Source organism: Aspergillus fijiensis (assembly GCF_003184825.1).
Source record: "Aspergillus fijiensis CBS 313.89 unplaced genomic scaffold BO72scaffold_10, whole genome shotgun sequence".
NCBI classification, from domain to species: domain Eukaryota; kingdom Fungi; phylum Ascomycota; class Eurotiomycetes; order Eurotiales; family Aspergillaceae; genus Aspergillus; species Aspergillus fijiensis.
Window position 1 is genome coordinate 71,932 of NW_024468986.1, and position 26,938 is coordinate 98,869.

At 47.7% G+C, this 26,938-nt stretch overlaps 10 protein-coding genes across 10 annotated transcripts; 4 read left to right on the top strand and 6 right to left on the bottom strand.

Moving 5' to 3' along the window:
• Positions 1 to 86: 86 nt before the first annotated feature.
• On the top strand, positions 87 to 1,454 carry BO72DRAFT_484000 (aldo/keto reductase). Its single transcript, XM_040947833.1, has 3 exons — positions 87 to 254; positions 351 to 631; positions 695 to 1,454. Exons 1-3 carry the CDS (start codon positions 192 to 194, stop codon positions 1,239 to 1,241), a joined length of 891 nt encoding a protein of 296 aa, XP_040804116.1. The 5' UTR covers positions 87 to 191; the 3' UTR covers positions 1,242 to 1,454.
• Positions 1,455 to 2,282: 828 nt separating this feature from the next.
• BO72DRAFT_371834 (uncharacterized protein) lies at positions 2,283 to 4,733 on the top strand (the record flags this gene model as incomplete). Its single annotated transcript, XM_040941022.1, has 4 exons — positions 2,283 to 2,820; positions 2,923 to 3,240; positions 3,334 to 3,671; positions 3,720 to 4,733. 4 exons carry the CDS (start codon positions 2,283 to 2,285, stop codon positions 4,731 to 4,733), a joined length of 2,208 nt encoding a protein of 735 aa, XP_040804117.1.
• A 700-nt stretch (positions 4,734 to 5,433) lies between these two features.
• BO72DRAFT_466326 (uncharacterized protein) lies at positions 5,434 to 7,791 on the bottom strand (the record flags this gene model as incomplete). The annotated part of the gene is made up of 2 exons (XM_040946767.1): positions 5,434 to 7,703; positions 7,779 to 7,791. 2 exons carry the CDS (start codon positions 7,789 to 7,791, stop codon positions 5,434 to 5,436), a joined length of 2,283 nt encoding a protein of 760 aa, XP_040804118.1.
• A 718-nt stretch (positions 7,792 to 8,509) lies between these two features.
• BO72DRAFT_398477 (secretion related GTPase SrgD) lies at positions 8,510 to 9,989 on the top strand. The gene is made up of 2 exons (XM_040942091.1): positions 8,510 to 8,887; positions 8,948 to 9,989. The coding sequence occupies exons 1-2, from the start codon at positions 8,819 to 8,821 to the stop codon at positions 9,734 to 9,736; spliced, it is 858 nt and encodes a 285-aa protein (XP_040804119.1). The 5' UTR covers positions 8,510 to 8,818; the 3' UTR covers positions 9,737 to 9,989.
• Positions 9,921 to 12,606, bottom strand: pmt2 (protein O-mannosyl transferase). The gene is made up of 3 exons (XM_040939011.1): positions 11,625 to 12,606; positions 10,816 to 11,575; positions 9,921 to 10,748 (listed from the first exon to the last, which is right to left on the bottom strand). The coding sequence occupies exons 1-3, from the start codon at positions 12,237 to 12,239 to the stop codon at positions 10,105 to 10,107; spliced, it is 2,019 nt and encodes a 672-aa protein (XP_040804120.1). The 5' UTR covers positions 12,240 to 12,606; the 3' UTR covers positions 9,921 to 10,104.
• Positions 12,607 to 13,602: 996 nt separating this feature from the next.
• On the bottom strand, positions 13,603 to 15,627 carry BO72DRAFT_371882 (putative MFS monosaccharide transporter; the record flags this gene model as incomplete). The annotated part of the gene is made up of 6 exons (XM_040941025.1): positions 13,603 to 13,994; positions 14,054 to 14,766; positions 14,826 to 15,019; positions 15,084 to 15,372; positions 15,431 to 15,508; positions 15,569 to 15,627. 6 exons carry the CDS (start codon positions 15,625 to 15,627, stop codon positions 13,603 to 13,605), a joined length of 1,725 nt encoding a protein of 574 aa, XP_040804121.1.
• Positions 15,628 to 17,952: 2,325 nt separating this feature from the next.
• BO72DRAFT_398487 (putative mitochondrial carrier protein) lies at positions 17,953 to 19,676 on the bottom strand. Its single transcript, XM_040942092.1, has 4 exons — positions 19,189 to 19,676; positions 19,118 to 19,124; positions 18,891 to 19,039; positions 17,953 to 18,834 (listed from the first exon to the last, which is right to left on the bottom strand). The coding sequence occupies exons 1-4, from the start codon at positions 19,386 to 19,388 to the stop codon at positions 17,976 to 17,978; spliced, it is 1,215 nt and encodes a 404-aa protein (XP_040804122.1). The 5' UTR covers positions 19,389 to 19,676; the 3' UTR covers positions 17,953 to 17,975.
• A 139-nt stretch (positions 19,677 to 19,815) lies between these two features.
• On the top strand, positions 19,816 to 23,665 carry spt16 (chromatin-remodeling protein SPT16). The gene is made up of 7 exons (XM_040944067.1): positions 19,816 to 20,259; positions 20,322 to 20,406; positions 20,492 to 20,613; positions 20,676 to 20,828; positions 20,888 to 22,319; positions 22,373 to 22,971; positions 23,021 to 23,665. Exons 1-7 carry the CDS (start codon positions 20,080 to 20,082, stop codon positions 23,510 to 23,512), a joined length of 3,063 nt encoding a protein of 1,020 aa, XP_040804123.1. The 5' UTR covers positions 19,816 to 20,079; the 3' UTR covers positions 23,513 to 23,665.
• Positions 23,596 to 25,299, bottom strand: BO72DRAFT_445532 (zinc metalloprotease). The gene is made up of 2 exons (XM_040944068.1): positions 24,527 to 25,299; positions 23,596 to 24,471 (listed from the first exon to the last, which is right to left on the bottom strand). Exons 1-2 carry the CDS (start codon positions 24,809 to 24,811, stop codon positions 23,809 to 23,811), a joined length of 948 nt encoding a protein of 315 aa, XP_040804124.1. The 5' UTR covers positions 24,812 to 25,299; the 3' UTR covers positions 23,596 to 23,808.
• BO72DRAFT_445533 (CDC50/LEM3 family protein) lies at positions 25,037 to 26,752 on the bottom strand. The gene is made up of 6 exons (XM_040944069.1): positions 26,624 to 26,752; positions 26,531 to 26,567; positions 26,379 to 26,475; positions 25,622 to 26,327; positions 25,410 to 25,572; positions 25,037 to 25,339 (listed from the first exon to the last, which is right to left on the bottom strand). The coding sequence occupies exons 1-6, from the start codon at positions 26,715 to 26,717 to the stop codon at positions 25,240 to 25,242; spliced, it is 1,197 nt and encodes a 398-aa protein (XP_040804125.1). The 5' UTR covers positions 26,718 to 26,752; the 3' UTR covers positions 25,037 to 25,239.
• Between the last annotated feature and the right edge of the window lie 186 nt (positions 26,753 to 26,938).

Sequence of the window (26,938 nt, forward strand, 5' to 3'; positions counted from 1 at the left end):
GCGGAGTAACTTAGCGCCTCTCCGCTAAGGTTCGGAAACTTGACCGCATATCTAAAGATGACGTCAACCCTTCAGACTCCTCATACGTGCTTACTATATATGAGTAGTTTGGGGTTTTTTTTTCTGGAAGGTCTATACATTGATTTACTTTCACAAATCACAGCTCTTGATTGATAGCATACGTATGCCCAATGTCGTCCACAGCCCGGAACTTTCCCTTTGTCAGATTGAGTGATGGGATAAACATTCCACTGGTAAGTTGCTCCATGCCTTTCTCTCCGTCGCGTGTCTCGACACCTCTTTTTACCGGCAGTGTCTTCCGGCTCATTAAATACTAATGATCATAACAGCTTGGGTACGGCAGTGGGACTGCCTGGTATAAGAAGGCAACGGATGAGAGTATAGATCGCGAACTTGTCGATTCCATAAAAACGGCTATTCGATTGGGATACCGTCACCTTGATGGGGCTGAGGTCTATGGTACGGAGCCTGAGATGGGTCTTGCCATCAAAGAAAGTGGCGTTGATCGGGAAGACCTATTTGTGACGACGAAGGTGAATACCAACATCGCTGACATCCCGGGGGCCATCGATCTGAGTCTTCGGAAGCTCCAACTCAGCTACGTCGATTTGTAAGTATACCGTACCTAGATCCGTTACATTAAACCCGTGAAGTATTTATGGGCGAGATAAAGATACTTGATCCATTCGCCGTTCTTTGCCGAGTCCGATGGTGATCTACAGACAGCTTGGGCTGCCATGGAACGGGTCAAGGCCGCTGGCAAAGCCCGGTCCATAGGAGTTTCCAATTTTCTCCAGGAGCACCTTGAAGCCATCTTGGGTACAGCCACAACGCCTCCATCGATCAACCAGGTCGAGTTCCATCCTTACCTTCAACATGGTAGTTTGCTAGAATTTCATCGAGACAGAGGGATTACAACTGCTAGCTATGGTCCCTTAACTCCGATCAATCGCGCCAGGGGCGGTCCCCTTGATCAGATGTTGTCCGGTCTGGCCAAAAAGTATGCGGTCACTGAGGGAGAGATCTTGTTGAGATGGGTTATGGATTGTGGTTCCGTGGCAATTACGACCAGTAGTAAAGAATCCCGCCTGAGCAGCTACTTGCGTGCACTTGCCTTCGAGTTGACACCCAAGGAAGTTAACGAAGTGTCCAGACTAGGCCAGCAGGCGCATTTTCGAGCGTTCTGGCGGAATAATTTCTCTCCTTCCGACCGCTCATAGTGGTCTTTATGTATTTGTACAGTGTGCACGAGGTTAAACGGTAACCTCCTGCCAATGAATCTGATTTCAACTGGCCTGTACGGAGTACCTTTGCCAAGGACTCCACAAACATCTACATAAGTTAGGGTCTGCGTTGAGAGTTCGGACAGAAAGGAAAGATCATGGAAAGCGAAGGTTTCAAGAAAATACAACAAGGAATTGATGGCAAACAAGAAGTCGATATCTCAATAATTCTTGTGAATTAGAGCCGAGAACTGATTTAGGTACTGGTTGTTATACGGACGGAGTACGGAGAGTACTGCACCATACACCCTCCGCGCGCCCATCAAGTTACTGCCAAGCGGCTCCGCTTAGAACCCGGCCGGAGCATTGACCTAACCTATTACTGAACAACAAACTCCGTTCGGCTCATCTTCGACATTAACCCTCTACTCCCCTTTCGCTGTTAGCCTAGGGACATCTATTATCCTAATTATTGGGCTTGGGGTTCCTTTTCTATCCTTATGGCCAGATACTACAGCCATAGGTTCGGCATTGGCTTGGGCGCTCGATAGTGCAGTATATTAGGCATCGGCTTCTAGTCGGCAATCCACCTCGTGTCCAGGGCAGCCGAAACTCCTGAAAATTCATCTGCATAGAGGAAGTATTACTACTGTGGACCGCAGGGTCTGTGACTGAATATTCTTGAACAGGCTCTGCCACGGTAGCTGGCTATGCGCGGCTGAAGGGGACGCCGGGATTTCGAAGGAGACCCAAGGATCAGATCAAGGCGTGGGGCACTATATAGATCGATCACGAACTGATGAGAAGCTAACCGGAATCACGACACCAGACCGAATGCGATAACGCTGCTTGGATGTTCAACACCATTGGAATCCAGATCGCAAATAACACATGCAAACGCACAGCCATCTCAAAGAAGCCAGCAAAGAAGGGTGTTGGAGCTAGGAAGCTCAAGTGTGGGTGGAGACCTTCTTACAAGGAATTGCATGCTTGCTTTAGCTGCTGTCAATCTCCCACACATCCATTTGACGGACTGCCATGTCTGGAGAGCATTTTCGTCGCCCCGCGAACGCCGAATCGAGAGGAACCAAGAAAGCGAGCGAACACAGATCCAATATAGATCAAGACTCCATTGATCGGCGATTGAAGCGACTTAAAGATCAAGTCCTTCCACTTTACCCCTTCCTCCTTACTGTCCCGACTGATGTGCCTTTCCGTCTTGGAGGGCGCTTTGTCAACAACTGGGCGGTGAGTGATGACGGCCCTTTCACGCCAGAGGAACAGCAACTCCAATACATGACTTTTTTGACTCATCACGACGAAGAATCCTTGTTAGCCGCTGTGGGCGATTGGTCTGACAGTGCAGGAAACGTGATGTCTGATCAGCAATCCGGGCCTCAGAGTGCAGCAAGCACACCATCTTATAGTTCCCTGAAGAAGAAAATAAGCCTAAATGATTACAAAAACAGGAGAAAGTCAGCCGCACCTTCTGGCTCCCCTGTCAATCAAGAAGCCCCTTTCCAATCATCGACCGCTCAAACGCTCAATGGAAGCCAATCAACCAATAAAGCCAGTGGTTTCGTTGACGATATACAGGGATCGGTAGACAGGGCGGCTCCAGGGAACGTGCAATCCTCGCCTGGTGACAAGAATATGGATCGCAAACATCCGTTTGAAGCCGATAATGAGCCAATGAAATCAACTGGGAAGGGCCATGTCTCCTTTAAAAAAACCAAATTGTCTACTGATCCTACAGTAGAACCCACCAAAGTGGGACGACTACGGAGCAATGGACTTCCTGCTCTCCTATCACCGACTTTGCCCCCAGTCTCAAGCAGCCCGAGACTGCCTCGACTTCTATCTCCAACACTTCCACCGGATCTGGAGAAAGAGTTGTCGATGCAAAATGTGGATTCTGTGTCTTTAGACTCCTTGCAGCGCCCAGATGTGTCAAATATTGATGCTTCGAATTTGCAGAAAGCCAAACCTGCTGTTCGTGGCTTTACCCACATGAGCTTGTCACCCATTTCCAGCCGGCAAAACAAAATATTGAACCCTGGTTCCATTAGAAGATCGAGTGTCCTTCAAGAACCTTCGGACGTTGGTTCATCTAGAACTACAACTACAAAAGTTGGCTCCCAACACCTACCCAAGGACGCTGTAATGAATTCAGTGGATACACGAACGAGTTACCACTCAAGTCATGCCAGAACGAAGTTTATCGTCAGATTGAGGTATGGCAGAGCGAACAGGAAGCGCGTTGAAGCCCTTCTAAAGTTCTCCGGTAAGAGGAAGATAGGTACATCAAGCTCACCCGTAAGAAGTGTTGATATTTCTCATGCTACAATATCTGGACAGGCTGTAGCGAAGGCTACAGCATCTGAGCGTGCAGAGAATGGCAGCAAGTTATCTCGCAACGATTTTAAAGTCAAAAATGACACGGCAAATATGTCTTCGAAAGAATGCTCGAAAGAGTCAAAACCCCCTATTATTATTGATCAGCCCCAGTCACCCAAATTTCCGAGCCCGCATACCAAACAGCTCCTGCAGGATAGGTCAAAGCAGATGCAGTCAACGTCAGGCAAAAGTTCCAGCTGTTCTGGTCAATATGAAGTGCCTGGAGGTACTGGCGAGAGAATGCCCATCCAATCCGGTGTGAAACATACAGCAGAGTGGCCGACACCTACCAAACCACCATCTCCTCAAACAGGTAGCGCTGCATCTCGGCAATGTGAGCGTCGGGCGTGGAAGGAGCAATACCAGAAATATGGGAACCTTGGCCGAGAACTGAAGCATGCCGCGGAACGTCATACAGCTAAAGATAACGCGACTGTTCTCGATGAAAAACTCGCGGTTGCCACGGCTGTGGAAGCTATCATATGCTTCATCCTGGCTTTTGTCGCAGATGACCACTTCAAGGCTCTAAGTCGCCAAGTGGCCGATTCTTCTTCATGGCTGTCCATTCTTGCCTATTGGCGCGTGGTGAAGAAAAACAGTGCACCCTATCCCCGATTGCACAGCCTATGTCTCATGCTTGGTGCTGTCTCGTATGATGCAATCCATGCACTTGATTTGGAAAGACTTGCAGTTACAGCTGTACCTGAAGAGCATACTGCTATTTCTACATTGGGCAGCGACGGGACAGCGGTTGCACTGGACGAGTATAGGAAAGCCCGAAGGGAATTCAACGAGCTGAAGCATCGACTGCCTGAGTGTTACCGAGAGTCTCAAAAGCTATGGCTGGAGGGCTCACGCGGTCTTTCTGAGAACGTCCTTGCTAGTGAATTCCCTGCCACATGGTCCAATCGATCAAAGAATTTCTCGGAGCAGGGGAAGCCACTTTCAAAAGCTGGTGACTTATCCATCGAGTACTTTCTTCCGTTGAGAAAAACCAGTACACCTTCGGAGATTATCAAATTCAGTTGCGCAATTTTGAAAGAGTGGTGCACGAAGGAAGGCATTGGGTGGCGCAGTAGACTTGATGCTTAGCTCAGCTGGATTTTAATTGCTCGATATCCCCTTTGCATCTTCCACCTTGGCTTTTGAGCGCTCTGAGGTGGTATGCAGGAGCTTGCTGCCAATTCTTCTTTTATGATACCAACCTACCTTGTCATGTGTCCGAGTTGCACCTCTTTGCCCTTTTCTAGATCATGATCTACTCCCAACAATTGTGACTGTGCTTTACCTTGGCATCCCCACATCTAGTGCACACGTAGTAAGAGAGCTATTCAACCCTTATAGAATAAAACTACCATAAGAATTACCGTGCCATTTCTTGTCCTCTTCGTTGCACTGCTTTCAGCTGTGGTTCACTCCTAGCCCTATGTTTTGAGATTAATATTGGTACGGTTCGTGATGGTTAGTATAAATTACTAAAGACAGCACAATGAAATTTGCAAATCTATGCGATAAATCCGAGAGAGAAAATTTACTAAGAAGCAGGACAGTGCACGGGAAGTGGAGATAGCAGAATTATATGACTGTAACAAGATTGCACAATATGATATAAAACAAACACAAAGTACCAGGTAAGTCAGTTTATGGAAATCACTTCTTATCTGCGACTGTCTAAGATGACCGAGGTACCACGAGGAAGGACATGTTGGTATCATATGTACCACATGATTATCGCATATAAATGTTTTGGATGACCTGTGCCCCGCACGCAGAATTGTATGAGGTCAGTGGATCATGGTTCGCTAGAAACTGTATAGCTGACCGAGGGAATAGGTTCTTGGCCAAAGAGCCAGCCAGCTTCCCGACAATATCTGGCCTCCCGTCCATAGGTACCAACTTCACTGCTCCAGCAGATGACAGACGCATCGACAATATCAGCAATGACACTCTCGACGGCTCCCAAGATACTCCAGCCAATCGCTCCAGCAATCAACCCTATCATGTAGGCATAGAGACTCCCATGAGTCGCGCCATTTTCACTGGGCACGCGGAAGTTCCGCGCAGTACTAACCCAGCCTCCGAAACCAAGAGCGAGTGACATCATAAGGCGAGCAGCATGAAGGATAAGTTTAGATAGCCGGTATGAGACAAGGGGTGCGCAGTGTTCGCGAGACCAAGTAAATGACCGTGGATGCAAAGGTGTCATGGCTGCTGATGGCGCCAGATTTGTCATCTGCATCAGACCACGGGCTGATACAGCAAGTGGCTGAGAATGAATTGCAGCATAAGTGAGGGCAAGAGGATTTGTGATAACGGCCAATGGAGTCGGAACAAGGGAGTAGGCACAAAGACTAAAAATAGAGGAGATCCGGTTAGGGAGCAGCAGAAGTGGAAGCCGAATTAGCAAGACCAGAAGGCTAGACAAGCAAGCTGTGCCAAAAGATGTTGTGAGGCAATGATACGCGGCGGCTTGTATGATCTGTCTGGATGTTGGAGCGGGAGTACTGAATCTGTGAAAATACCACTGACTCACTGTTGCAGCTGTGATCGTACGTTGAATACCAGAGATGACTCCCAGAGACCACAGGTAGATCAGTACATAATAGGCTCCTAACCACCAACTGCTCGGATCCATAAAAACAAGCACAGATCCTGAGGTGTGTCCCGTTAGAAACACGCGTGTGAACATGAGCATCCAACCCCACGTCCACACGACAATGAGCAAAAGGACACCCAAGCCAAGAACCAGAAGCTCGATATTTGCGGCAAGGATGCGGCAGGCAAATTCCAGTATGCCCACAGCTCGGCCTATAGCACGACGGCTGCGAATGATGTTATAGATCCAAGCACTGGCTATCACGAAAGGAATAGCTGACCCCCATCTCATGACTTTGTCTTGGATGCTCGACCCATGCCAGGCGCCACGAAAACTCGAGATGAAAGGATAGAGTGAGAAGGAATACAAAATGGCCGGTACGACGAATATGATAACATAGACTAGGACGCGTACATATGACCGTAGCAATGCGAGCCAAAGCAGAGATATAGATATCGAGACCAGAGTAAAAATTGCCAACCTGAAGAACGAGTTGTGGATAGTCGAGTATACTGCATCGCCCAATTTAGGTAGGTCAGAGGGTGGAGAAGTATGAAGATAAATAAGGAACGAAGTAGCAAAGAGGCAAGCGATGGATATCAAAAATAGTTGGCCCCAGAAAGCGTCATAGACAGGTGAGCCGACCGTAACCGATACGATCGACTCTTGGTATGAAGCTGGTGAGCTCTCACCTTGGAAGAGCGCCGGCGCCTCGGCGTTGTCTGGCCCTGGTGGCAGGGTGGATGAACCTATTCCAAGTCTATTCATTCGAGGCCCAGATTTTTCCCGAAATCGCTGGATCGAGGGCGGGGTGTCATCACCTAATTCCGGAGGCGTAGCTTCCTCGAAATGGGCGTCCGGTATAACTGTGTCCTCCAAGCGAACATCAACGAGATTCTCGCCTCTTTGGAAGCTCATCCGTTTCGTTTGTAATTCCTCTCTAGGCTCAGCGGACAGGCCGTTGTTGAAGATCTGTGGATTTGGTGCATTATCGTCAAGACTGCCTTCGCGCCATGAGCTCCAAATACCCTTGCCCTTGGAGACTGTCCGAGTGAGTTGTTGCGGCACGGATTCTTCTGGGCTGGAAAGGAATCTACCGTCTTCATCATTTTCTGAAGAGTCCATCAGATGGTTGATGCCAAAATGTCGTCGTGATTTCTGCAAGGCATAGAAATCTGCAATTTCCCGCTCGTGTTCGGTTTCATCGTCCTCCTCTCGGAATTCATCTGTGGCACTATAGAACAAAGGCACTTGGTGAACCGGATTACGCGAGCCCAGAGCAAGATTGGAAAATTGCGAGGCGGCTGTTTGATACGGATCAACGGCCGCTCGCTGTAAAAAGGACCGTGACGAAAGAGATCGTGGATTTCCTGGCGGCTGAATCAAGCGTTCTTGGCCTTTTCGGCGGGCATCGTCGTAATGAACTACCAACCGGGACTGCGATTGTGCGAGGAATCGAGAGGCGTCTGAGCATGTTATTAAGATGGGTACCCCCAAAACGTAGCATAGGATACCTTCTAGCATTTAACAGGGAATCATACATTCAGAGAACATTGTGTTTAAAACCTTTGGCCGACTTTGAACCTCTTATCTGCCGCTTTCCTGATCGTTCTTGTTGCTTGGTGCCGAAAAGTGAGTCAAGTACTGGGTCATATATCACGCTCCCTGATAAGGACGCCGAGAATGTAGCGGTGAGCTCCTCTGAGTTCTTGACTCGCAAATCACAATGGACTCGTTGAGAAAGAACTACATAGCAGGTACTCCGTAGAGGAGAAAGGAAAGATCTCAAACAGGAGCCTCGTGATTTTGATTACAGGTGTATGAGTATCAAAGGAGGACTAAGGGAAGGAGAGGCAGCCCGCTTGGTGTACCGTGAGGAAGAGGGTTGGCCGCTGATGTAGCTTACAACCAGCCAGCGTCATATGGGCAAGGTCATGGTAACAGATGACTCAGCACTGGAGTAACTGATTAGTTCACTCAGTTAGTCAACTAATTGAATTAACTAAGAGTAAACGGGAAGTCAACTCAGACAAAACTAGTTACCTTGTGACTGATACCTAGCAAATATGAAGAAATTTCTTTCCGTCGGGCTTGAAATTAAGCCATCACCAGAGATACATACCTTCCGACAGTTTTGACCTCGGAACTGTAGCTTGAAATTAGCGTACGAGTGGGCTTCTCGATTTCCAGTTAGCCAGTCCCCACCATAGTAATAACCCACTACAATATTGCTAGTACGTAGTATTGATAGGCATTAACTTTTTAGTGCTAGTCCGGATCCGCAATACGGTGCCTAAGCACGCAAGTCCAAACAACGCGTTTTCCTCAAAGGTCCAACCCAAGCCAACGAAAACATCCATCCTAGGCAATCTCACGATTTCTGATCCGCGATCGCAAGGGAAAGTTTTCTAATTGTGCGTCGCAATCTTAGCTGACGGCCCCCAAAGAACCAAACCTTGGATGGGCTTCCCAACAGCTGGGGCTGGAGTATGACCTCACGAGTCTGATCTGCCGGACATCATAGAACCTCAGAAACAAGCTCCTCTACTTGATCATAGAGCTGCGTCGCTCTATTATACTCATGTCACAGCCATGGGACTACATCGCTAAGCTCGTCTGCATTGGCGACTCTGGAACTGGGAAATCCAGCGTGAGTTTCAAGGACAGTGACCTCAGCTAGGATGGCTCTGACAGACAGTACCCTATCTAGTTAACAATTCGACTCTGTGAAGGTCGCTTCTCATCCTCCCACGATGTCACGATCGGCGTGGAGTTTGGTTCGCGCATCGTCCCAGTTGGCCCGCCCGCATCAAAAAGTCTTGAACTGAGACTAGACTCCCATGCTCGAAGATCTCCAACATCATCGTCTGTTTCGTCACCTCCTTCCCAGACATCCGCCGCTGCTTCGGGACAATCTGCTGTCACTGGACTGCCCAGTCCTCCGCGCAAGGTCGTCGAGTGTCAAAAGAGAATGAAACTCTCTCTCTGGGATACGGCTGGTCAAGAAACATACAAATCCATAACCCGTTCTTACTTCCGCGGTGCTTCTGGTGCACTTTTAGTCTTCGACATCACCAGGCCTTCCACTTTCTTATCTTGTACACAGTGGCTTCAGGATCTACGGCAAATCGCCGAAGACGGAATTGTGATTATTTTGGTTGGAAACAAGAGCGATCTGGCAGATGACGGTTCGACCTCGAATCAGAGAAGGGTGACCAGGCAGGAAGCCGAAGAGTGGTGCCGCCAGAATAATGTTGCAAATTATGTTGAAACTAGTGCAAAATCTGGCGATAACGTCGAATGTGCGTTTCTCGAGGTAGCTGACATGATCTACCACAATATTGAAGCCGGTAAATACGACCTACACGATCGCCGCAGCGGCGTCAAGGGCTTTGGCGCTACCGGTGGACCGAATCGTGGCGCCCCTAGGACCGTTACCCTGGGCCTGAACGATGCAATGCGCACCAGTGGAAATGGTGTCGTTGGTGGTTGTTGCTAATGGCTATACGGGTACCATCTGGACAACCAACTAGGCGGGTCGTGTGACTTACACAATAAAAGCTCATTCTCACACCTGACTATTCTAATTTCTAAACAAGCAGGGGAAAGTAGCTCAGCCACGTATTCTACATGTCTGGCAAACTACATCCACAAACAAAAGAACAGATTGCTCAAGGATCTCCAAGAGACCTGAGACGGAAGGAGGCTTCTCCCATGAATTGTGGTTAAATACAACATAGATTCGGTTGCTCAAGTAAATGAGCAGGCGCCCTGGTGGACATGTTAAATCAAAAAATGGAGCAATGGAGCAGGCCAGTAGGTCCTAGGAAGAAGGTCGACATTCTGGTGTGATCGGAATATTGAACCTCAATTACCAATTTTCCACCCACTCAGCCAGTTTAGATGCTTCCAATTCTGGCTTGGGCCCTCAATACCAAATACCACAACACGGAAGTATAAGAACAACCCGAATATCACAATATACAGCACTGTGTATAATACCACGCGTAACTTATCACTGGCCGTCCGAGTGAACCAATCGACACAGAACCCAAATGTAAGTATGGCGTAATACAGAGCCGGATAGTAATGATGGACATAGGTCACCCGTGCCATAACCACGAAAGGTAAGTAATGCAGGATCCACCCCACAACCGGATATAATCCTGAGTAATGTATATGGTCAATTTCAGCTTGTGTGAGCTCATTGTAGCCTCGCTGCCAGCGCACAAGGTACCAGAGAACTAGAAGTCCGAAGGCAGCGAGACTGGCACTACTGCCCCAGTATACGAAAGGGTTTCCTAGAAGATAGTATTTGACAGTGGTATCATCCCAGGAACACATGCGGAGACCAACGTTCAAAATTGGCCACTGCCAAAACTTTGAGGCGAGATCGTCCTGCTTGTCTGGATCAGGAACCAGGGCGTTGTTGGATGTCATCATGGCGACATTCAAATGAATGAAGTCTTTCCAAAATGGCGACTTGTAAGAACCAGGATCTCCCGGTGGAACTAAAATAAGAGTGAGTAAACTGAGCGCCACGATGGGCAGATGACAGAAAAGGGGGACAGTGCTTACGTCTCTCGTTGTAATGGGACTCGACATTCCAGTGCGTATACACATCATTGGGCTTATTTTCCTTGACACAGGTAGTTTCGATCTGCTTGAAACCCCACTGTGGGAGATTCACATTTCCAGCCCTCAGGTAGCAACCTAGGACAGGGTGCTTCAGGCGAAACGCCGTGGTAAGGGTTCGGACTCTACTCCTGTCCTTGGAAGCGACATCGTCAACAACTTCAATTGCCCAATGATCTTTGTCGTCTCCAATAGTAATGTTGCCATAGCAGGATACTTCGTAGTGGCCTTTAGTTACTGGCGCTGGGATCGCATGCGAGTGTAGATTTCGGCCTGTTTGCCCATGAATTAAGCGCACCACATCGCCGTCGCCGATAAACCTCAGTGGGCCATTGGCATCATACTCCATATCCTGTCGATTGGGGTAGATAAACCAGTCATTGTTCGCGTCTTTATGGTGGTAACATGTGACTTGCTGTTGAGCAGATCCTTCAGGATAAGTTTGAACATGCGAATGCAACAGGCCACCACCGTAGCCCATGTTCTTCAGGGTAACCCTCGAGCCAAAAGCAACTTCAAGAGGACTGTCCTGCCCAACTTCAGTCCCCTTAAGATTTGCCTGGAAGAGTGAACTCATTTGGGCGTCACCAGGGCCACTATTTTCCAAGATCCAAAAATGGGCGTAGAACGAGAGAATGTAGACGATACATGGCAGAAGTATCAAGCCTGCAATGCGAGCCAGCAAGTGGTTCGCTAACACAGCCTGTCATTTTTTAGCAACAATCTTGGTCATTAAATATACCATAACGTACCCTTCGCATCTTCACGTCGCCGAATTTGTTCCATAGGTCTTCAACTGTATACAGCCCGACGATCGCTGTGCAAAAAAATCCAACCCATTTGACGCTGCAGACACAGCCAATGCTAACGCCGGTGAGGAAAAGCCATGTGAACCATTCGAGGGAAAAACTATTCGCCTGCAATCGATGGAACTTCGCCCAGCATAGAGTGGTTGTGAAAGTGAAACATAGTAGCATAGAATCGAGTAGAATGAACCTTGAGATTGTCGCATACGAGTTCTCAAATAGTACCATCAAGCTGATAAGCCACACAGTGGCTCGGCGAAAACCGAGCTCGCGAGCGGTAAAATATGCCAAAGGGACGCAAGCTGCACCAAAGGCAGCATTGAATACACGCATGAAGGTGTAATTGACATCCTGAGGGTATTGTTCTCCGGACTTAAACTCGAAGGAGCCGTTGTAGCCAGCGAGATACCCGGATAGTCCGACCAGCATCTTGCCTAACGGGGGGTGGACATCGAAGTAGAATTCGCGCTTCAGATAATGGGACCCAAATTTGCCAAAACTAGATAGCAATGAGCAACGGATTAGCCCAGTGGTGTACATACTTTTCCAGAACAGTGTCATTCTTACTGCGCTTCATCCCACGTGACAATGTTCGAACGTCCAATGCGATACATGCGAGTGAAAATAGACATTACTGTGAGCAGCAACGGTGCGATGATAGGCTCCCAGTAGGCTATGTCAGAATCCGGTCGAGGCTACACCTCATAGAACGTATGTGAGCTGCATTTCAATACCACCTGTTGACAGTGTATATTTGGCAGACAGTAGATGATGCTCACCTTGTATTTCACTTCCATCGCAGCATTGTGATTTTGATCTGATGTAACATTCGGCTTCCCCCCACGTGCAATCGTCCTGCGCCTTAAATCAGGTGTGAGATTTGCACCAGTGCTTGAGCCGGTTGTTTCGGCCATAGCTCAGAGAGATAGGGAAGAGAAAGAGTAAGAAAGACGTCTGTTGTAGCTTTTGTAGCTGAAAGTGAAAGGGACTGGATAGCACAGTCTTGAACTGGCACAATCTGGCACAGTGAACCTAGCGGAAATTGAGACTTGATTTCAAATGAAAGGGGTCATCTCTTGAAGTCCCGCGAGAAGCTTCATATGTCAGTAGAGAAAGACTGCGGAAGATGACTGTTTGAATAAATGTAAGGGGTTTAGATGAAGGATTTGCAGTGGCAGTGGGATGAGTTGTTTTCAGAATAATTCGACAAGGTAAGTAGGAAGATAACACGAAAAATAAAATGATTAGAGTTCTTGACAGAAGTGAACTGCAGGACCAAGAGAAGATTGAAGGAAATGGCGAGGGGCAAAGACAGGTATGGAAAAGGCGCAGCACATTCAGGTGAAAGTGAGAGTTGGCCTGGAGTTAACATGGAAAGCCCGGGCGCATGTTTGAATGGTTTCCGCCCCACTTGGGGGCTATTGAGGACAGCAGACCCAGACAACCCGGATCCATGATAAGCACATTACCTCATTAGTTGTTGACACTGAAGATGCGATTCTATGGCGCATTGAGTTTGCCCCGATTCGCATACCTTACAAATGAGTTTTCATATATATGGCAGCTGCTTCTAGAGAAACATAAGGTTCCGCCAAGTACTACATATAAGTATAAAGATGGGTTATATCTCACGAGCACATTACATCGTCATGCTGCTAGCTTGTATTTGAAACACAACGCGATAATTGTAGTCCGCGCTTCTATCCCAAAAAATTTCAGTATGAGGGCATCGGAACGAACACAAACACAAAACAACGACATCTAACAACGGAAAGAGGCAAAACATTCCCAGCGCAGGTTGCTTGAATAACAAACTAGGTCAATATTGCGCGCCTAAAGGCGAAAACACAATCGAGGCAGAAACGGGCAGCACCGCAGTTTCCTGCAGTGTAAGGGCACGTTAGCAATACAATGACTGACTGCCCTAGTCATTCTCCTCCTGCCCAAGGCGGCTATATTGATTGTTTTGTGCCGAAGACCTAGACTCCTTATGACGGGTTATCATATTGGAGATCCAACCGCCGAATCCCTCCGATCGACTAGCATGACCCTCTGGATTTACGGGCCTAACAGACTTATTATAGGCACTAGGGCTCATATTGGGCGGATCAATGTCCAATCCAGGAATCGCATTATCCGCTCCCAGAGGACCATATTGTCGCCTAATGTCGAGCGAAGGCACAGGTGAGCCGGCACTCATCAAGGAGCCACGTTCCGCCTGGGTTGCTGGAGTCGGCATAGAGGTCGTCGCATCGCCGAACAAAGTATCCATATCCTCCAACCGGACACCACTTGTCTCCGGATATAGGAAATACACTAAATGATAATTGTCAGGTAGGCCGTGACTGTGCGAGAAATTACAAGGGTGTACTGACCTAACACAAAGCTGCATGCACAGAAGAAAGCATGGACCAGGTAGAGACGCCACTTGATTGCGGCTTGGAGGACGGGTGTGATTTCCCCAACCAGCCAATTGAAGGCCCAATTTGCCGCAGTGCTAAGACTCGCGCCCTTTGCACGGATGCTTAAGGGCAAAATTTCGGGGGGGTAGAGCCACGGTATAGGTCCCCAAGATGCGCCAAAGGCAGCATTGTATATCATGACAAAGATGACCGTGAGCGTTGGTGTTGCTGCAACATCTATATAGATGAAATACGAGATCAAAGACAAGGACACAATCATAGCCACTGCCCCTGAGAGAAGAATTGGCCGTCTTCCCCACCGGTCGACAAGATACCACGGAGGAACCGTAGAAGCAAGATAGGATATGGCGTTTATGCCGGTCATTAGAATAGCATCACGGCCAGCCCACCCTGCAGATTCAAAAACGAGTGGGGCGTAGTAAGAGATGACGTTGATTCCGTTCAGCTGAGCCAATGCCTGTGCTGACATTGCAATCAATACCCGTCTATAGTAACGTTTGAACATGTCGCTGTAGGATCTCTCGCCCTCTTGCCGTTGAAGAAGAACATTCATCTTGATCTCTCTGTATTCTTGTCTGGCTTTGTCGTTGTGCAAATCACCCTTGCCATATAAGTTCGCTATAACGACCATACCTTCCTCGTCAAAATCGTTATCTAGTAGCCACCTGATCTGCTGTAAGATATGTACCCAGTGAACACATGTGACTGATTATAAAACACTTACCTGGGAGATTCGCAGATGATCAGACTACCCACACCAAGCAAAGCACCCATGATGCATTGACAGAGCAGAGGGAGGCGCCAGGAGTAATTACTATCTATGAAGCTGCAGAAATAGTCAACCCAAACACTTGCAGCGTAGCCGGAAATATTTCCCGTGAATTCAATGCATGCTAGCTTTCCACGGTTATGGGGGGGCTATTTGAGACAGTGTCAATATAAACCGTGCAATCGCTTGGGTTGGGCCAGTGGAAATATTTACCGAGATCTCGGACTGATAAACGGGCACGATGGTAGAGAGTGCTCCAACCCCTAACCCTGCAATGATACGGCCGACCATCATCATAGGCAGACCAGTCGCAAATGCCTGGAACGCGCCACCAACGAAGAAGACGATTGAACCATAAAGTATCGTTTTGCGACGCCCGATCAGATCGCCAACTCGCCCAACAAGTAGGGATGAAACGAATGCTCCAACTTCTAGAATCGCAACAACAGTGCCAATCGCAGCTCGTGATGGTTGATTGAAGTAATCCTTGAAATACCAACCCCTAAGATTCATCAGCTATCGTCATCTGAATCTGGCATTGCTGAGCATGAAACACATACGTTATGATGCCAGACATCACTCCTTGGTCATAGCCGAAGAGAAAGACGCCTAAAGATACAAAAACACTCGTGAAATACCTACATGACGTCAGCTCAGCGCATAGGAATAGTTTGTCACTCAATCTGAGTTGGCCTTACAGCAATGGTTTGCCAACCAGGCCATGCATCTGGGCATTTTGTCGATTGTTTGGGGACATTATCGTTGCTAAGATGCGTTCTGCACGTGAAATCCGCCTGGGCAGTGGCTGAGGTATCTCAATCGATGTCTTCTCGGTTGCGAGACTGCCAATGTATGGCTGGTGTAGTATGCGGATACGCTTTGGCTGTTTGGGTCGGTCCTGGGAGCCAATTGGGTACGATGTATCTAGTTCTGGTCGGTTTGAAAGGTTAGTCTGTAGTGGATGCTCTGCATCAGCCGGCTGTTCGGCCAAATCTCCACTGTCAGTCCAGACAAACTCTGAGTTAGCCGATGATAGCGAAGAACGCCGTCGACTTTCCCCCTCAGCCGCCGACTGCCCTACGTCGCCTGACGCAGCACTTGAAATTCGCGTTTGAGAATGTAGGTGCCGCAAGGGTATGCTCGAAGAAGTATGCCGTCGAGATGTTTGAGAAGGAATGTTGGCGGTGATGATGGGCTGGACGTGACAGCCCTTTACCCCCGGAACGATTTCAGTCCTCTTCTCTATTTTATGATATAATTGACCGGTTTCCTTGACCACCCCAATCAAGGATAAAAAAGAACGGTATCAAGCTAAGCCCACAAACTAGCTGTGCACCAGCCGTGGTTCGCCTGTTGGAAAAAGGGGTTTAGAAGGCGACGCCTGGAGTAGGGCACAACCGTCAATTCGCAGGTGGAGGTTAGAGTAACGAGGCACTGCACCGGGACTGAAGGGGCACGCCAGAGCGAGGAACATTCAAATTGAGCGAAAGTGTGCAGCAAAAGACAAGTGCATGGAAAAGTACTGTGGGCGGAGAGCGGTGATGCACTGATTGACACTGGTCATAAGGCCGCTCACGAGACAGTTACCAACTTGGTTGGTCGACGCAGGATGACGGAGTCCGGAGCCTGACAGCCGAGAATGGTAAGATAGCACGGAATGATGGCACGAGATCAGAGGGGGTAAATTAAACACAAGATTTTGCAAATAAGGAGCATACTAGCCTCACTGAGCACATCGATTATCATTATACCATAGAAATCCCAAGGCTACTATGGTAGAAATTCAACGGCTGTTATGTGTACAGTATGTGTACGTACTGTACCTATTGTCTGAAAGGTGGAGGGAACCCCGCAAGCCAGTCCGCCAGACCTGGATGAGTGGACCCCAGCGTGAATGGACAAGTCGGTAAACGCGGCTAGTCTAGGCCGATGTCTACCCGTTAGAAGTGCGGTAACTAGTCTACCCGCTCGTTTGCCCAGAGTACTCAGTAATTACCTATAATATGCATATTTTTGTCCCAAGTTAGTTTCCACCGACAGCGCAATACGTCGATACTCATCGATGCAACACCCCCCCCCTTAATCAACGTTGGTCATCTCTATTCTGCAAATGATTATACCTTTAATTATAATAGAAATTCCGAATCAATTCTACTTCTGTTCACTAAATATCGGAAATACGATTTGAATACCAGTTTTTTATTCCTAGATTCATCTATTATGTAGCTTGGTGGGAACCTACAATTCTAGGTGATTCTAGTTTTATACTGTGGAAAAGGGCTCTAGTCAAGGAAGACTTACTTTTTTAATTACTCTACAGTAGAAAAATAGCTCGGTGTTTATGTTGATAGTTGATCTATTATTTCATGGATTTATAAACTACTTCTGATTTTATTTATGATTGAGTGCCCAGCTACTGACATATCTGCGCAGGATGGTATGGCAGAACACTGCCGAGGCTGGGTGGCAGAAAGTCACAGGGTCACCGGTAGTGACAATAACAAGTAATCTACCGAGTACAATACTTTAATTTAAAATCCAATAAGTAATATCTATGTCATGTAAGATCTAAAAACAGTATATTTAAAGCTATTCCTATGTAGTTTTATAAGCTACTTAAGCATTATCTTACACATAAAGAGATGTATAAAATTCAAGTTTCTACTAAGACATTACGGACTATTGTACACCGAGTATTATTCTCAAATTGTATTTATAATAGTTATATAGTTAGTTACCAGCAGTTTATCTCAATAGTCACATAGTCATTTTATATACAGATAATTCCAGACCAGCCAAGAAACCCCCAAGGGGCCATTTCCACCACCTACGCTTCCCGACAGGGACGTACCTTACTTAGTAGTATCTTGCAGTAGCTAGCAATTTCCAACATAGCACGTATATGAATAGTATAAACTTATGCGCAGCCGAGCAGGCCGCCGTGCCACGTGGGAGAAGATATTCCAGAATAGGAACGAGGACGGTAAGCCGGAGATCTCATTTCGACCAAGACAATGAGAATATCGGTCAGAATGGCGATCCTTTTCATGCCACGAAGAAGAAATTATGTATATTATACCTAGAAAAGTCGAAAGCTATAGTTTCTCACGGCAGTAGGATACTATATCCATCCCTCTCAATATATACATTATCCGACATATACGCATATTTACGACGGACCAACTCAAAAATCACAAGCCCAGCACTTGTGCTTGGCACTTGACGAATAGCGTCTCTGGCAAATCCACGAAAGAGCCACTTCCTCCAGCCCCCGACCCTAGTCGCCTTTCGCTTGCATCTTTTCAATGTTTCCTGGTATGCATTGTAGTAAAGACGTAGCATTTGTCGCCTCGAAGGATAGAGACTGGCTTGATGGTCAAGATATTCCAAGCGAGTGACATGGATGCTTTGAATGACCGACAGCGGTCGTTGTATGGCTTGTTGAGCCACTGAAGCTATCACACCCGCGGCCATGAGAAAACATGGCTCCAATGCATAATGGGGTCTAATGAGGGGGACACTGCAATTTCCGGACTGGACAGTGTGCACTCTCTGCGCATTAAGAGTATGCAACGACCCATAGTACCACGTGATAAATGAGTAGTACGCCTGAGATTTTATAAATTCGAACGATGAGAAAAAAAACGCATAGCCAAGGGAATCACGCAGGAAGGAAAGGCCCCAACCTGCGAAAATACCCCGAGCTCCAATCTGAGTAAGCTTTTGACGGCCATAATGCCACATACTCCGGTACTGCCCCTCAAGAAGATCACTTGTTCTTAGACGGACTTGGAGAGCATCAAGGGGGGCGGCTACTATAGACTGAATAGTTCCGGCTAGGAATCCGGCTGCGAATGTGTTTGAAGGCGGAGGAGGGGGGTATATACGTTTGACGCCTTGCGACACAGGTTCGTTAAGACTCCCAAGAACTTGAAGATATGATGTGTAAAGTATGGCACCAACTCTGCGGTAGTTAGAGGATATGCACATATATGTGGTACAATGATTGGGAGAGCTCACGCGGCATTCGCTAACAAAGGGGGCATAACTTGATTGGGAATGAAGCGCCAACCATACGTACGAACGGCGTGCATCAAGAGCCCGGGTGTGGTCGTATGCAAGGACCAGCCAGACTTCGCTGAGTGAGGGTTAACAGCCCTGGCAAATGCCTTTGCAGATTTAGAGTAGAACCGGAAAATTCAGCGAAGAACTGAGATGATAGGGACGAGGAAGGCCAGGCTACACACCATATAGCTGCAAATGCAAGGCTTGTCAATATCCAACAGAAATGATTTGAGTGGGCAGCTTGAATTCATACTCAACTCGGGTACGGAAAAAAGCCTTTATAGGTGCCCTGAAATAAAAGGCAACAATTTGCGCACTCAGAGCACGAGTACCAGCAGCAGAGGCACCAGTTGCAGCATTGTGTCGAGATTTCCTTCGAGAGGTTGAGTCCGACTGAATCAGGTCGTCGATGCTCGCTTGATCTGTATGACCAGATGATAGATCATCTGTCATCTTGAAAACTCAGAAGAAGATGTCGCAAGGCCAGGCTTCGAATTTGGCAAAAGAGCACTAGCGGCTAAGACGAAAGCATGGCAAATTAATACTCGATTTCATGAACGACTCAGTCATATGTGCATTGTGTATGAGTAGGAGTGTGACAGATTGGTGAGAAATATTACAACGTTGTGCGATCAAGTAGTATCTCAGATGAAGAATGAAGAGAAACCTGACGAAGTAGTCCTGAAGAAGCCGATGGGGATATCGGCCAGGCTGAGGTCAACACAAATGATGCACTGTACTCCTCAAATACTCAAAAGTATACTTATAACAGACGGTTCACAAAACGGAAATCAAACAGCTCAAACATGTCTTACTAATATCTTACTTAGCCTTCTGAGAACGCGCTTCGTCTCGCGTTAAGATTGCGCCTGGCTTCCTCCGCGACTGTTAATTAAATGCTCAGTTGCGGTCTAACACGCTTCTCTTCCAATTAATTTTTCTGCAACACCGGCAGCTTCAGATCTCGTCCCAGTGTAGTCTGTAGCTTCTCCTCCTACAGCCTATCACTTCGACCATTCCCTTTCCAGTTCCACCTCTGAACGTTCGTTCTAGTTTTGTCCGGGAGTTCTCGTTAAAGGACTGCGTGCTGCTACGTACGGCGAACCTCTAAGCGTTTAGCCCGCGCCACTGGAAACCCTACACCATGGCAGAAGAGATTGTGATTGATAAGAATACATTCTTCAACCGACTCACGAGCTTCTACTCAGCATGGAAAGCAGATAGGCGCTCCAACAATGCCACTTTTGGCGGCGTTTCATCTATCGTTATTCTCATGGGGAAGACAGACGAGGCTAACAGTTTTCAAAAAAACAACGCGATGCATGTGAGTTGTTGCTGAGGTGATAAATAGGCTGGCAGGCAACACACTAATGGACAAATGACTAGTTCTGGCTACTTGGCTATGAATTCCCTGCTACTCTCCTGGTATTCACTACTGAGGTGGTATATGTCGTTACAACAGCTAAGAAAGGTAATTCCTTCGGTCTTTTGATTCATCAAACATTCCTGTGCCCGGTACTTCGATATACCTTTTACTGAGCAACATTAATTTACAGCCAAACATCTTGAGCCATTGAGAGGGGGCAAAGTCCCAGTAGAGATTTTGGTGACCTCGAAGAATCCAGAAGAGAAAACAAAATCATTTGAGAAGTGCATAGAGGTCATCAAGACAGCTGGTGTAAGTTATGCCACGGCTATAAAGGTGAACATCACATGCTAAGGTACAACGTGCTGCTTCAGAAAAAAGTTGGTATCTTGCCAAAGGATACAGCTTCTGGCCCCTTTTCCGAGGATTGGAGGAGGGCTTACGCAGCCGGTGGTGGAGAATTGGAGGAAGTCGACATATCTGGCGCCCTGTCAGCTGCACTCGCAGTCAAGGATACAGATGAACTAGTCAGTTCCTCCAAGCTGCGTCGCGTCAGCTAGAATTGCAATCGTTAACTGTTCTGAAGGTATCCATCCGAAATGCGTCAAGAGCCTGTAGTGGCTTGATGGCCGATTACTTTGTGGACGAAATGTCTCGTCTCCTCGATGAAGAGAAGCAAATGACCCACAAGGCTCTCGCCATGAAGATTGACGCGAAGATTGACGACGCTAAATTTTTCAACAAATTAGCGAAACTCCCAAGTGAATTCGATCCCCAGCAAATTGACTGGGCTTACGGTCCCATTGTACAAAGTGGAGGAAAATATGACCTTCGGCTCACAGCTTCTTCCGACAATAACAATCTTCAACCAGGGATCATTGTCGCAGGATTTGGAATTCGCTACAGGACTTACAGTTCGCTCATCGCGCGTACATACCTTGTTGATCCAAGCAAGTCTCAGGAGGCAAACTATGCTTTCCTTCTGAATGTTCGCGATGCGGTCGTCAAAGACGTTCGTGAGGGTGCAGTGGCTAAGGACTTGTATCACAAAGCGATCAGTTTGGTTCGGGCTAAAAAGCCAGAGCTTGAGACGCACTTCGTTAAATCGGTTGGCGCAGCTGTAGGAATTGAGCTCCGCGATTCTAACATGCTGCTAAATGGGAAGAATGACAAGATATTGAAGAGTGGCATGACATTTTCAGTCACTGTTGGGCTTACTGATGTTGAGGATTCCAGTGCAAAAGATAGGGGTAGCTCCGTTTATTCAATGGTCATCACTGATACAGTCCGTGTCGGCGAAAATGGGCCACTTGTTTTTACGAAAGACGCTGGTGTGGACATGGACTCAGTTTCCTTCTATTTTGGGGATGAAGAAGAATCTGAAAAGCCCGTTAAGGAGAAGAAGGAGGTCAAGTCAAGCGCCATTGCCAGCAGGAATGTCACTCGAACGAAGTTGCGTGCCGAGAGGCCAACCCAAATCAATGAAGGCGCAGAGGCGCGTCGTCGTGAGCATCAAAAGGAACTGGCCACCAAGAAAACAAAAGAGGGGATGGACAGGTTCGCAGGTACTACAGGGGATGAAAATGGGGTCACACACAAAAAGTTTAAGAGATTCGAGTCTTACAAAAGGGATAATCAATTGCCCACAAAAGTGAAAGACCTCACTATCTATGTCGACCACAAGGCTTCCACGGTCATCGTCCCTATCATGGGCCGACCTGTCCCATTTCATATCAATACCATCAAGAATGCCAGCAAGAGTGACGAGGGGGAATATGCCTACCTGAGAATCAACTTTCTATCACCAGGCCAAGGTGTTGGCAGGAAAGATGATCAGCCCTTCGAGGATCTCTCGGCACATTTTCTACGGAACTTGACTCTTAGGTCTAAAGATAATAATCGACTCGCCCAGGTGGCTCAAGATATCACAGAGCTTCGGAAAAATGCACTGCGACGTGAGCAAGAAAAGAAGGAAATGGAGGATGTGGTCGAGCAGGACAAATTGATTGAAATCAGGAGTAAGTGACTCAGAGATCATTGCCTACGCGAGGATTCAGGATAACCATTTTAGACCGTCGTCCTGTCAAATTACCTGACGTTTATCTGCGGCCACCTTTGGACGGGAAGCGAGTCCCTGGTGAGGTTGAGATACATCAGAACGGCCTTCGCTATATGTCGCCCTTCCGCAATGAACACGTCGATGTGCTTTTCAGCAATGTGAAGCATCTTTTTTTCCAACCATGCGCTCATGAGTTGATCGTCTTGATACACGTCCATCTGAAGACACCTATACTGATAGGAAAAAGGAAGACTAGGGATGTTCAATTCTACAGGGAAGCTACTGAGATGCAGTTCGATGAGACTGGGAACCGCAGACGTAAACACCGTTATGGGGACGAAGAGGAGTTTGAGGCTGAACAAGAAGAACGGCGACGAAGAGCAGCGTTGGACCGCGAGTTCAAGGCGTTTGCTGAAAAGATCGCGGATGCTGGCAAAGACGAAGGAGTCGACGTTGACATCCCATTCAGAGAAATTGGCTTTACTGGTGTTCCCAACCGGTCAAATGTCTTAATTCAGCCTACTACAGACGCTCTCGTCCAACTGACTGAGCCCCCGTTCTTGGTGATCACTCTTAACGAAGTTGAAATTGCTCACCTAGAAAGAGTACAGGTAAGTTATAATCTCTTCACTGGTCTTGTCGACTCTAATGTTTCTACAGTTTGGACTCAAAAACTTTGACCTTGTCTTTGTTTTCAAGGACTTCCACCGGGCGCCCGTGCACATCAACACCATTCCCGTTGAGTCGTTGGAGGGTGTGAAAGATTGGTTGGATTCTGTCGACCTCGCTTTCACTGAAGGCCCCCTGAATCTAAACTGGACCACTATCATGAAGACAGTAGTGAGTGATCCCTACGGATTCTTTGTGGATGGAGGTTGGTCGTTCTTGGCAGCAGAATCCGACTCTGAGGGCGGATCGGACGAAGAAGAGGAGTCCGCGTTTGAGCTCTCCGAATCCGAGCTTGCGGCTGCGGACGAGAGCTCGGAAGATGATAGCGAATTTGATGATGATGCTAGTGCTGAAGCAAGTGATGACTTCAGTGCGGATGAAGAGAGCGGTGAGGATTGGGACGAGCTCGAATTGAAGGCGAAGAAGAAGGACAGGGAAGGTGGCTTGGACGATGAGGAGCGGGGCAAGAAACGAAAGCGATAGTTGAGATGAAATGTTTGGCTTTGGCATGGCGACTACCACTCCTGCCACTGCTTCTACTACTATCACTACTGTGATCACAACCTGATGTGCTACCATCTTAATGCAGTCACACATGGATTTCCCGCACCCATTGATCGGTATGACATTTACCGCAAACTCTTAGGGTCCGCTTGACACGCGCAACTGCGACCAAGTAATATAACAGCTGACGTTTCTAACATGATACGTGTATAGGAGTAGCCCTGAGGTGCTGTGTACAGCCTATATGCAGTAAACCTCGACGTGTCTCTACTCCTTCACTTCCCTGCCCTCATGGAAAACCACATATTCCTCATTCTCTCAATTTGATCAGGTGTAAAGTTCTCGTAGCAATCATCAGATGAATAGTCCATAAAATTGTGGATTGCATCCAGACCAGGGAGGTCTGGACATGAGTCTTTCTGAGCCGGACAACCATTAGTCGGTTCAGATTGTTGTGGGGTGTCGTCTATATAGTCGCCTTCGTTATTGGATGAGCAAGTGTCTCCTTCGAATGTATGGAGAAGTCCGTTCCAGTGCCCAATCTCGTGGACGGCCGTTCCTCCTCGGTTGTAATGCGCTAAGGAACCTCCAGGCATAGTCCTGGCCAGGACGTTACAGCCGTCCTTTATATAGGTGGAACGTGGGCTACTGGCATTCATGCTTGGGTCAGGCAGAGTGCAAAAGCCGAGTACGCTGGACGATAGAGTTCCCATCTGTCGCGCAGAGACACCGCGCAATGCTCGAGCACCTCCATCAGATGAAATCTGAAGATCTGTCTGGAAATAAACATTAAGAGTGCTGTAACTCCCACGGCGCAAAGCACTCTTCATGGCAATTTCATCCTGGTTGTGGGCCCATGTATCATTCACATGACGAGTAATGCCTTTGAGGCGATAAGATATGGTGGCATTCTCATATGCCTTTTGTAGATAGATCAACTATACTCGAGTTAATTTGTAGGGACAGGGACCTAGGTGATAGGACAAAACAAACCTGGGAGGCTATCATCTGGTCCGAAACCGAGTTGGCCGCAGCCTGGCTGCTCACGATATGAAACCATGTTTCTATTTCAATCGTGCTTTCGGCCTCTCGGGTCTCATATACAAAGCTCGAGTTGGTTCGTGGTATTGACATACTCAGCCTCCTAAATTCTGCTTTCAATCGTTCGCTGGGCGCAGGCGTGGCACAGAAACCGCGGTCTAAAGACGACGCGCCGCACAAGACCTGCATACCCATCATGATGAGCACCAACAAAGGGCATATGAAATTCCGAGCCATACTGGTTTCTTGAGTAAGATAACAGTTTTCTTTGAAGGAATACCCGAGTGAAATAAAAGAACAGCAAGCTGTTACCAACAGCTACGTGGAATGTGTCGTTAGCCAAGTATAACAACTTGGTCACAGGAATCCTAGGTGCTCGAGAATGCCGTAGCTAGGGGTAGATGCCCGGATGGGGAGAACAGAAGCAGCCTTCCCAGGGATGCGTCTGATAAGAACAGCAACTGATTTGGTAGCTTCAATCAATTTGGTGTAGACAAATATGAGGACATGATCCAAGCAACTCCGTGAACAAAGGCATCAAAAACATCAGAATCCGATTTACTGACGCGATTACCATGTAAAGAAAAGACAGTGTTTAAAGAAAAAAAGGAAAAGAGACATTACATTCCTATGAAAGAGGCGACGAAACGAACACCAGAAAATCCCTATGGAGCATGGGATCCAAATCTGTCATCTCTTCCAGTTGAGGTAGCAGGACTGCCATGGTCGTTGTTCCAGGTCAAATAGGTGTGGTCACCGAGTTTTCTGGATAAAGCGCGGATTAGCAGTGTGGTTTTCGAGCTGCGGAATGGCCAATTGAGGCTTTAGTGCGTACCTGGGTCGTACTAGGTGAGCAATGGTGAAGAGCGCGCCGAGAACAATGCAGACACCACCGACGACTACATACGCGATCCCCATAAAGGGATTTTGGCCACCGATAACAGTTCGAGTGGAAATTAGTATCGACTTCGTACCACCGTACTCAGTGACGGGAAAGCCTACTTTGCCATTAGCAACCTTGGTAATTGCTGGGATACTCAAACGTACGGTCCTCAATGTCGAGCTGGTAACTTCCCGCAGCCATGGTTGTGGTGTCGTTTCGCCGCGACAATTTGCTAAAAGCCGGCAATGCTGCGGTTCTCATCCATACCATGAACTCTTCATCCTCGTGAAGATTGGGGATTCCGTCAACGTATCCATTAGGATAGCGATCATGCCAATTAGGCGGAGGGACCACCTGCCATTTATTGTACTGGGTCTTCTTGATCAGCTGCTTGTCGCTGTCCCACGCTATACCTTTATTCGTCATGTAATATGTCTCAGCATCGTCGCCGTTCAGGAGCTCGGGACTGCTAATTGTGTCATTGAATAGCGAATTTGCAATAAGACCACATGGATAATACGCTTTCCCGGAATGGTCAAGCTTGAGCGGATCGCAAGATCCTCCACTGATAGTTTCGTTGTCGACGGCCTTTCCTTTCAGCTGATCAATATCGAGTGATTTGACATATCTGCGATGATTCTGGTAGAAGTTGGTCAGGCGATAGTACATGAATACGGGCGGTTCTAATTTATCAGGAATTTCGAAAATCAAGCGACAGACGGTTGTCCCATTCTTGTTCAGGCTCTGCCAAGTCGGTGTTGATTGTTCATTGCTCGATTGGAACGAGGTTTTCACCCTATCTGAAATTGAGGTTGGTTGGGAGGATGCCTTGCTGGCGCATTCTGAGTAGTCTATGACTATCTCCTGGACCTGGGGGACTTTAGCCTCCTAGACGTAATAGTTGTTGAAGAAACCACATACCTGCGAGCTGGCCCATAGTAGAAGACCACCGATCGGGGCAAAAATGACGCCAATGACAAAAAAGAGAGGCAACACGCTCTTAGGGGTCAGGATTGGCCTGCATGTGTCAGCTTTCTTAGCTGACTGAGTTTCCATCGGGTTTTATTCCTCACTGCCAGGCTTTTAAACGCTGCTGCCGGAAAGCGGTATCTATTCATCTTTATCAGACTGAAATCAGGCTATCCCAAGGGTGGTGCTGTCCTCACTTGCTGGTCTTCTAGTCTTGGACTTCTTGTCATCGCCAGACCCCCCATGCTCTTCATTGTTGTACTCCGTACGAGTGGCTTCTGTGTGAGACATTTCTCATGAGATCGAGCCCATACGACGCCGGGCCTAAGACGCGGATTGCTAAAGGATGCGTTCCAATTCAAGTATCCGATGAGGCAGGCGTTGCACGATGTCCATGGGCGGGCCGGGTGGCGTGGAATTGAGGATCCGGAAATCGGAAACTGCGTAGTTGGCAGGTAAAGCTTCCCAGTTCCCATAGTCGGGTAACTGCCGTACTGCCGCAGCATCTGTGC